General features: G+C 49.9%; 1 protein-coding gene across 1 annotated transcript in view; it reads left to right on the top strand.

The window, feature by feature from the left end:
• Positions 1 to 6,125: 6,125 nt before the first annotated feature.
• Positions 6,126 to 10,472, top strand: part of Lhfpl4 (LHFPL tetraspan subfamily member 4) — a 40,590-nt gene continuing 36,243 nt past the window's right edge. Inside the window, exon 1 of the mRNA XM_026788103.1 lies at positions 6,126 to 6,550. Within this exon, the coding sequence (XP_026643904.1) occupies positions 6,145 to 6,550 (406 nt within the window). The 5' untranslated portion in view covers positions 6,126 to 6,144. The remainder of the gene's footprint in view (positions 6,551 to 10,472) is intronic.

The raw sequence follows: 10,472 nt of genomic DNA, 5'->3' as shown, positions 1-10,472 counted from the left end.
AGCAGTGGCAGCCGCAGGGCCGACGAACGCCATAGCAGTGGAAAAGCAAGGAGGCAAAAAGCAAACGTTTTCTTCCTTCAACTTCCACGTATAAGATTGCCAACAGAGGTGCTGCCCACATTAGGGTAGGACAACCCTCTTCAAGTGACCTGGTCAAACAAAGTCCTTACAGGTTCCAGAGACTTGACTCTTAGTCAGTAACCAAGACTAGCGACCACAGTGGACAATCCAGTGATTCCCCCACCTCCTTTTTTCCTTCTTCTCTTCTTTGTGTTTGCTTTAAGACAAAAATTATCACTATGTGGCTCAAATTAGCTTCAAAAATAGCTATTTTCAGCTGGGTGGTGGTAGCACATGCCTTTAATCCCAGCACTTGGGAGGCAGAGACAGGCAGATCTCTGTGAGTTCGAGGCCAGCCTTGTCTACAAGTGCTAGTTCCAGTACAGGCTCCAAAGCCACAGAGAAAAATAGCTATTTTCTTACCTCAGTCTCCCAAGTGCTAGAATCATTGGTGTATACTACCATCCAAGGCAAGAATTTATTCAAGAATAATTTATATCATAGTCTTTGCCAATCACTTTTTGGGTCGTTTTATTTGCCTGTGTGTATTTATTTTTGAGACACCAGGTCCTGGCTGGCCTGGAACTCAGTGTAGAACAAATTGAATAACACTGGGCAGTAGTGGCGCAAGCCTTTAATCCTAACACTCAGAAGGCAGAGGCAGGTGGATCTCTTTGAGTTCAAGGCCAGCCTGGTCTACAGAATGAGTTCCAGGGACAGCTAGGGCTACAGAGACAAACCCTGTCTTGAAAAATTAAAACAAAACAAAAAAACCAACAAACCAAAGCAACAACAAAAAAACAAAAATAAAAATCTCACAGAACATCCACCTGCCTCTGCCTCCTGAGTTCTGGGATTAAATGCATGTGCCACCATGTCCAGCAAGATTGTATGTTTTAAGCTTCTTTTGGTTGTTTGTTTTTTCCTGAGGTCTCTCTGCTTAGCCTTGTTTTGTTATGTTTGTTTTTTAAGTTTTTGAATATCTTACATAGTCAAGTTTGGGGCTTGTTATATAGTTCAGGATAAACTTGACCTCCTTATCCTCTGCCTTCATCTCCCAAATGCTAGAGTTAAACACACGTACCCCACACACATTGTACACACCTCTCCCTTCTCTGCTGGGGTGGAACCCAGGGTCTCACCAACGTCAGGAAAACACACCATTGAGCTACACTCCAGCTTTATAGATAGCGAGGCTCTTATGCCGTTTATGAACTTCTCGTCCTCCTACCTCAGCCTCTGGAGCATGGGATTACAGTGTGTCCCATCGTGTTCGGCTTTTTGGTTCCAATTATGATCTTTTATTCCTTGTCTGGCCCCTTCCTGGTTCCAACAAGGTGCTCTTCCTGTGAACGGATCTCACATTTCCTTTCCACTCTAGGTTCGCCTTTAAAATGGGGACACAACCTGTCTCCCCTCCTCACAGCTCAGCAAGTGAATCTCCAAGGCTCCTGCTGTATCTCTTCTTTGGAGACGTCATTTATTATTAAAATTTAATGATAATCACTTATATTTATAGCCCCTTTTCCATTTACAAAGCTCTTTTCTATCCATTATCTCTTTTAATTCTCCCAGCATCTGTGAGGAGGAAGTGTGTTTTTCTCTACTTTACAGATGAGAAAATAAGACTCTCAAGAGTAGCATCAGAACTTGAGGAGCCGAGGCAGGAGGATTGCTACAGTTGGAGGCCATCCAGGGCTGCAGAATAAAACCCTGACTCACAACAATACCATCACCATCACCAACAATAGAAAACCTGGGGAGGGGTGCACACCTGTGATCCTAGCATTTGTGAGGCTGAGGCAGGAGGATCAGAATGAGTTCAAAACCAACCTTAGCTACTTGTCTCAATCCTCCTCTCACACCTCCCCTCCCCTGGAAATGTGGTGTTTGTCATCTGAGCCACACAGCTCATATGTGGCAGAATTTGGCCTCAAATTCTGATCTCGTTCTGATGTGTCATGTATTCTGAGTAGTTCATGTATTCAGGCATTCTTCTATTAAAAACAAACAACAGGCAACAGGGCCGTGGTGGTACATGCCTTTAATCCCAGCACTTGGGAGGCAGAGGCAGGCGGATCTCTGTGAGTTCGAGCCCAGCTTGGTCTACAAGAGCTAGTTCCAGGACAGGCTCCAAACCTACAAAGAAACCCGGTCTCGAAAAACCAGAGAGGGAAAGAAACAATAGGCAAAAGGCCACTGAAGCTGGTCAATACATGCCCACAATCCCAGCACTCAGAAGGCAGAGGCAGGAGAATCAGAAGTTTGAAGTCATCCTTGGCTATGCTGGGAGTTTGAGGCAGCCTGGTTACAGATTCACCAAAGCCCCAGATCAATATCCTGGTAGCTCTTTTGGAGGAATGTAGATGAATTATTTAGGACTGTTTGGATCAGAAACAACAACAAAAACTTAAGAGAAACTGACATAAGCAGAAACCAAAATTTTTGGCTCACCCAGGATCAATCCAGGAGCTGAGCGAGGAGGGCTCTATGGGGCCAAAGCGTCAGAGAGCTGTGGGCGGAACTTCCCAGAGCGCTCTACTCTGTAGTCGGAAAACCACGGACCCTGCCCAGCAAGAACTCTCAGCGGACCTTCTGATGTCCTTTTGTTCTAGACTGCCTAGCTTGGCTCAGCAGGCTAGGAAAAGAACAACTTAGACAAAGTGGGGAATGGAGAAGAGGAGATCGTTTGGAGAGCACCCAAACCGGAAGCATCCACGCAGGACCCCTGGAGATGAGACTGACCCCTCCTGTCCTCTCCTTCCTACACCTTCCCTTTCCCCTGTCGTCTGCTTTCCCTCCACCTGTCTGGTTCGTGTCTCCAGTGCCCCGTGCTGGAGTGCCACACTCCAGGGGCCTCTTCCCTGCACATTAGACTGATGAGTAAGTTCGTGAGTCAGGTTGACGGGGTAGCTCTCTCCCTGCATGGCGATGTCAGTTTTCTTCCTCGCTTCTGTTTCCCTCTGTAGAGTGGGAAGAAGTGTGGGAAGGAGATTCCTTGTCCTGTGCCTCCTGCTCATGATTCCAGGACTGCAGGATACCTGGAGGTAGATAAGGGAGCCTTCTTCAAAGAGAGAGTGGAAAGAGAAATCAAATTCAAGGCCCACAGTCTGGCCCTGGGGAAGGTGAATTCACATGAACCTGAGGACTCTAATTGTGGAATTTCATAGATCATTCTCCCTTTACAATTTGGGATCGAAATCTCCTGTTTCTTACAGAGATATTAAGAAGAAATACCTCTTCCTGTCTATTAATACCATTTTTTAAAAGTTGGAAACTTTGGGCTGGGCGTTGGTGGTTCAGGCCTTTAATCCCAGCACTGAGGGAGGCAGAGGCTGGCAGATCTCCATGAGTTGGAGGCCAGCATGGTCTACAGAGTGAGTTTCCAGGACAGGTTCCAAAGGTAAACAGAGAAATTCTGTCTCGAAAAACCACCACCACCACCACCAACACAAAAAGTTGGAAATTTTGGTCTGGGATGATACAAAGCCCTGAGTTTTATTCCCGGCACTGCACAAACCAAGTGTGTTGGGGGATGGCTATAATCGCAGCACTTGGAGACGGAAGCAGGAGGGTTCCTGAAAGTTCAAGGCTAGCCTGGTCTAACATAGTGAGTTCTAGGCTAGCAAGGACTACTTAACAAGACTGATTGAACACACCTCTCCCTGAAGTGAGACAGACTTTTACAGAAAAAGTTTCTTCCTTCTTTCTTTTTCCTTCTTTTCCTCTTCTTTTCTTTTTTTGTTTGTTTTTCTTCTTTCTTTCTTTTCTTTTTCTTTCTTTCTTTTCTTTTTTTTTTTTTTTTTGAGACAGGGTTTCTCCTTGTAGCCGTGAATATCCTGGAACTCTCTCTGTAGATCCTGTTGACCTCGAACTTGGAGATTTGCCTGCCTCAGTCTCCCAAGTGCTGGAATTAAAGGTGTGTGCCACTACTGTCTAACAAAAACAGTTTCTTATCCCACTGGGAAAAAGACATTTTGAAAATACCATATGAGTTTTTGCATATAGATGTGAGTTACAACAAAGCGTTTCCTGAGTGTGGTCCAGGGTTTGGGATGCACTAACATGGATCATTTGCGCGCGCGCGTGCGCACGCACGCGCGCGCGCACACACACACACACTCACACACCTGGAAAGTGAGGCATAATTTGGCCACATTACAGATGGGGAAACAGGTTCAAAGAGTTCAAATTCAAGGTCACAGTTAGTGTTAGTTTGTCCGGGTTCCAAAGGCCCTGCAAGAGTGTTCTTGGGTTTGTTCTTTGGCCTGATCACCAGCTTTGACAGTGAGGCTTTGATGTTTAGAACTTCATAATGTGCATGCATTGGTTTGGGGACTGGGGAGGATGGAGATAGGAAATACCCACTTTCCCAGGCCCTTCTTTTCCTGAACTTGGTTTGGGTCCTGTTCCCTGGCCTGATCTCCTTGTGGTGTGGGCCAAGGAATCCCCATGGCTTGCATGGGGTGTTAACAGTTTAGGAGTTCCCCTCTCCCAGGGGGTGTTGACAGTTTCCTAGGAAACTCTGGAAACCTTCACCGCCTCCGAGACACAAAGGCGTGGAAGCAGAATGGAGAGACTGAAGGCATTGTCATAGGTGGTAGGTGGAAATCTGGAATCAAGACATTGAGTTCAATGCCTATCAGACAATCCTCTTTAGGGCCCTTCCCCCATGCCCACGGGCTTTGTGGGGAGCCAGAACCCCCCAACTCAGGCTGGCAGAAGGGCGTCCAGGCAGTCCCGAGGCCTGCGGTCTGGTGGGGTGGTGGGGGTGGGGTGTGTGACTGGCTGAGGGACCTCAGGGTCACCGTGCCTGACTTTCCCTCTGACTGCCAGAACCTGAAGCGCCCCTCCCCCTCCCCGGTTCCACTCTGCTCAGTTTTTTACGCCCGCGCGAGAGCGCGCCCCGGCTGCGCCGCGCCAGTGCACGGGAGCGCGCTCCTCGGCGCGGGAGCGCGCCCCGGGGAGAGCCCGAGCAAGATGGAGGCCACGCAGAGGACGCCGCCTGGGCCGAGGCATCCACTGCCTGGAGCACGGAGCCCCGGCGCTTGAGCCCTGCCGGTCCCGGATCAGCCATCCCGACCCGGCCCAGGTTGGTCCTCCCGCATCCCTTCTCCGCAGCCGCAGCCTCCGCGCGCGACCGGCCTGCGTGCAGGGCAGCCACCCCCCAGCTCCGGCCCTACCGGGGCCCAGCCGCTCCCCCGCGCTCCGGCCTGGCCCCTGCCCGCTGCCCTCCTCTCCAGGCCCAGACTGCCCCCTGGCCTCGGGCTCCCTGTCTCCTTGGCCTGAAAAGCCACTCGCTCCGGCCCTGGCCCGCCTATCCTAGACTACCACCCCCCCGCAGCCGACATTCAGCCCCGGCTTCTAAGGAGCACCCCCCACTCCCCATCACTCGTGCAGACCCTCCAGTGTCAGCCCCTGATTCCACGCTAGCCTCATCCTGATTCCAACACTTAGCCCTGGTTACCAGTTCCTGGCCCCTGCCTGGCCCTACTGTAACCTTCCTCATGCCCTCAGTACCAGCCCCTGACAACCTCTTCTCCCCTTCCTTATGGAAAAGCGTCTGTCAGCTTCCAGATTCCCTTCAGACACTCAGTCCCAGACCCGCTACCCCTAAAAACAATCCCAGTATGCCCTCCCCAGCTTTCTATTAGGTGCCTGTTAATGCTCCAGTATTGATCTCCATCTTTCATTGGATCTCCCCATGGTCCCCTCTTATCCCATCCCAAACCCCCTCTCCAACTCCCCCACCAGCACTTTCTGGTACCCCCCCCCCACACACACACTTCCAACTCCCATGTCCTCATCTCAGCCCCCAACTTTCCCATACTCCTCTTCCTAGGCCCCCCAGTACGAAACCTTAGCTAGTCCTTCAAGTCGCCGCCCCAACACTGTCATGACCCCCTCCTAGCTACCCAGCCAGCCCCCAGGTCCCCAGCTCCGCCCCAGACCCCGCCCTTACGAGTTCCTTGACTCAGGGCTGCTTCTCGCGTGCGTCCCCAGCTCCCGCCCCGCAGCCCGGTGGTCCATCCCGGGCCGGCGGTCCCCTACCAGCAGCCGCCGCCGGCCCCGCCCCCGGGCACCATGCTGCCCTCGCAGGAGGCCTCCAAGCTCTACCATGAGCACTACATGCGGAACTCGCGGGCCATCGGCGTGCTGTGGGCCATCTTCACCATCTGCTTCGCCATCATCAACGTGGTGGTCTTCATCCAGCCCTACTGGGTAGGAGACAGCGTGAGCACCCCCAAGCCTGGCTACTTCGGCCTTTTCCATTACTGCGTGGGCAGCGGGTTAGCGGGCCGCGAGCTCACCTGCCGGGGCTCTTTCACCGACTTCAGCACCATCCCGTCCAGCGCCTTCAAGGCGGCCGCCTTCTTCGTGTTGCTTTCCATGGTGCTGATTCTCGGCTGCATCACCTGCTTCGCCCTTTTCTTCTTCTGCAACACCGCCACCGTCTACAAGATCTGCGCCTGGATGCAACTCTTGGCAGGTAGGGGGGGAGTGGGCGCGGGACCCTCGGCAAAGACGCTGCAGACAGGAACTCTTTCTTGGAAGAGTCAGAGCTATATTTTTCTGCTCTGTTTGAGACTCTTAGAGGACATGTATTGGAGAGACTATTCAACAGCAGAGCTACCTTAGGCAGGGGGCAAATCCTTAGAAACGGTCTTTGCTTTGGGTCTGTCTGCTTGGAAGCACAGGGGCTGGGCCAACTGATGGGTTAGCAGTATGTTCGTGTTTCGGAAAGTCTCTGTTGGCTGTCTTTGAGGAAAAAGACACCCCCCCCCCAATGAGGGCTTACTGTTAGTGTAGTCAATTTCTGTTATGATGGGGGGGGGAACATAAATTGGAGGGTCAAGATACTTGGCTTGAACTTTGAACTCGCTGGCATTATTGACTCTTTTGAGGTTTTGTTTCCTCATCTGTGAAACAGTACAGCGGATAAACGAAGGGGTCTTTGGTAAACGTTAAAGACCTGTCCTAAGAGTGGGGGAGCTGTCTGTGGCTTTGGTACTGGGAGCTGTTATGTGGAAAGCTTGCAGCACGAGCCCCCAGAGAGAAGGTCTCCTTCTCCCCGACCCTTGTTCAGGCAGGATTCTGTGTTACATTTAACGGTGATGAGTTCCTTGAAGTCTCTGAAGTGTTTGACTGGGATGGTTGTCTTTCCCTAAGGAAAGGCCTTTTGGGAACAAGATATGCTGAGACAGTTTCCTCTGATCCATTAGAGTCCTGCGTCCCCGCCCACTCTTCGATCGCAGTCACATTTTGAAAACTCAGCAACCTGGGTATTTGCCTAATTGCAGAAAAGGAGGAGAGAGTTGGGCAGGGCAAAGAGGAGCCTGGGGATGGCAGGGTGGGAAGGAAGATGGGTGGAGGCCAGGAGAAGATTTGATAATGGTGCATTAGAGACAGTTCTTCACAGTAAGCACTTGGGAACATTCAACAAGTGGTCAGCCCTTCAAAAGAGCCCCCCAAAGGAAAGGTGATAGCTCCTTGCTGGCCATGCCACCGCAGGAAGCATCATAGGGACTTGGCTCCACAGAGCAGTGTGTGTTCACTTGAGTCTTTCCCTTGAAAACACATCTCCATCTTTTCAAGGAGGAGTGTGGGTTTTCAAAACAGCTGGAAGTCACTCAGGATCAAGTGCTAAGAATACAATAGTGGTCAAGTTAGAAAATTTGACTTGTCACTTGGGCGGAAGGCCAGGGGTGAAGTCAAAGTCATGAGGCTAGTTTGCTTCCCCAGGAGGACTTTTACAAAGGTAGGGAGGAATTCCTACTCCTACTGGGGAGGTCTGTCATCTGAAAGGGCTGGTTGAAGGAAAGTGCTATAATACTCAGGTATGGACATTCTTTTTTTTTAAAGGTGTATTTTTGTTTTTAATTATGTGTATGTGTGTGTGTAGTTGTTGTTGGTGGTGATAGTGGTTGATAGTGGTGGTGGTTGATGGTGGTGGATGATGGTGGTGGATGATGGTGGTGGATGATGGTGGTGGATGATGGTGGTAGTGGTAGTGGTTGGTGGTGGTGCGTGGTGCTGGTGGATGATGGCGATGGTGGTGGATGATGGTGGTGGTGGTTGATGATGGTGGTGGTGGTTGATGGTGGTGAATGATGGTGGTGGTAATGGTGGATGATGGTGGTGGATGATGGTGGTGGATGATGGTGGTGGTGAAAGGTGGTGGTGGTTGATTGTGGTGGTGGTGGATGATGGTGATGGTGGTGGTGATAGACGATGGTGGTGGTGGATGATGTTGGGTGATGGTGGTGGTGGTTGATGATGGGGGTGGTGGATGATGGTGGTGGTGGTGATAGATGATGGTGGATGATGGTGGTAGTGGATGATGGTGCTGGTGGTGGATGATGATGGTCGTGCTGGTTGATGGTGGTGATGGTGGTAGATGATGGTGGTGGATGATGATGGTGGTGGTGGATGGTGGTGGTGATAGATGATGGTGGTAGATGATGATGGTGGTGATGGTGGATGATGATGGTGGTGGTGATGATGGTGGTGGTGGATGATGATGGTGGTGGTGATGGTGGTGGTGGTGGATGATGATGGTGATGGCGATGATGGTGGTGGTGGATGATGATGGTGGTGGGAGATGATGATGGTGGTGATGGTGGATGATGGTGGTGGTGGTGGCAATGTGCACTCAAAGGCAGTTGAGTGTGGAGGCCAGAAGAGGGCATTGGATCCTTTGGAGTTGGAGTTACAGGTAGTTGTAAACTATGAGTACTGGGAGCTGAACTCTGGCCCTCTGTAGGAGCAGCTAGCCTCCTTAACCACTGAGTGGTCTATCCAGTCCTCAGAAGTAGATCCTTCCAAATGTGGCTCTTTAAGAACCTTTGAAAAGAACAAGAAAGAGAAACGAAGGGAACGGGGATGCCATTCCATGCTTTCCCGTGGGGCCCAGAGGTGATGATGTGTGTTTTCATTCTATCTTCTCTTGAAGGCAAGCTGGAAAGACTATATGCTCAGCTTGAACCCTAACTCATTAGCTTTATTGTGGAGTCTGCTGAAGGGTTGCTGACCTCTTGGCCCTCAAATTCTCTGTGAACCATGTGGGATTTTATCTTGGGATTTAATGGGCAGTCCAACAGTGCAATCACTAAAATTTGATGATCTTAGAGATCACCACATTCAAATTTCACCTTCACTTCCCCCTGGTTCAGAGAGGCAACTGACCTACCTCTATGTGAGAGACTTACTCAAAGTCACCACTGGCATGGGAGTGAATTCAGTCTATGGTCACTTTTTATTTTTTAATTTTTTATTCGTGATCCCTGAGGTCCGAGGGAGCAATTGGCAGAGTTGAGTACTAGATTGCACTTTGCTTAGAGATTTCTGAGTTTTCTAGACAAGTGACTGGTTCTCATTGCTTAATGAAGTGGCTCTAGGAAACAGGCCAGCTCTGGGCTACTAGTCGTGGGCTAAAAGTGTTTCAGCTTTTTTCTTTTTATTGGCATTTACTTGTTTGTTTATGTCTATGTATATGTGTACACACACACATACATATACACAAGCGCAGGTGTGATTACGCTGTGGCACATGCATGGGGGTCAGAGGACAACCTGAGGATTCAGTTCCCCCATCTCATGGGGCCTCAGATGGGATTTGTGTTGGTAAAGTCGCGTGGCAAGTACTTTTATACATCGAGCCATCTTGCCAACCCTCTCCTTATATCTTAAATAAGCCTTTTTAGTTTTAATCTCCGTTTTCCCATCTGGGACTGAGGACTGTCACTTGGTTGGTTGGAAGTGTACTTTTTAGTCTGTAAGGCTCCTGAAGACAATCTGACATTGACCACCCATTTAGAAAGTGAAACATCAGTCATGTCCAGAGTGACAGCTCGGAAGCCTTGTTTGTCATACAGGAATTAGAGCCTTTGTCGCTTGATTCTTGCTCCTTTGGACAAACTGCAAGCCTTTTGAAGAACACCTTATTGACAAACTACAGAGAGATGTCCTTCCTTGTTTCCTTCCTTTTCCCTCGCTCCCCCCTCTTTCTCTTTCTTTCTTTTGAGACAGGGTCTTACTACTTAGCCCAGACTGTCCTGAGATTCTATTATGTGGACCAGGCTGGCCTCAAACTCACAGAGACCTGCCTGTCTTGCCATCCAAGTGTTTGGATTAAAGATGTGAGCCATTGTGCCTGGCTATGTTTTGTTTTCATGTCTCACCGGTTATGTGATCATCCTGTGGTCAATGCTATAAAGCTGGGGGTCTCAGCCGCTGTTCTATTGCTGGGAAGAGACACCATGATGGAGGCAACTCTTAAAAAGAAAACGTTTAATTGAAGACTTGCTTACAGTTTCAGAGGTCAGTTCATTATCATCATGGTGTGGAACACGGTAGCAGGCATGGCTGGGAAGGTGCTGGAGAAGTAGTTGAGAGCTGTATCCTGATCTGTAA

This window comes from Microtus ochrogaster, unplaced genomic scaffold, assembly GCF_000317375.1.
Source record: "Microtus ochrogaster isolate Prairie Vole_2 unplaced genomic scaffold, MicOch1.0 UNK1, whole genome shotgun sequence".
Classification (NCBI taxonomy): domain Eukaryota; kingdom Metazoa; phylum Chordata; class Mammalia; order Rodentia; family Cricetidae; genus Microtus; species Microtus ochrogaster.
This window is presented reverse-complemented; position numbering and strand designations above follow the sequence as displayed.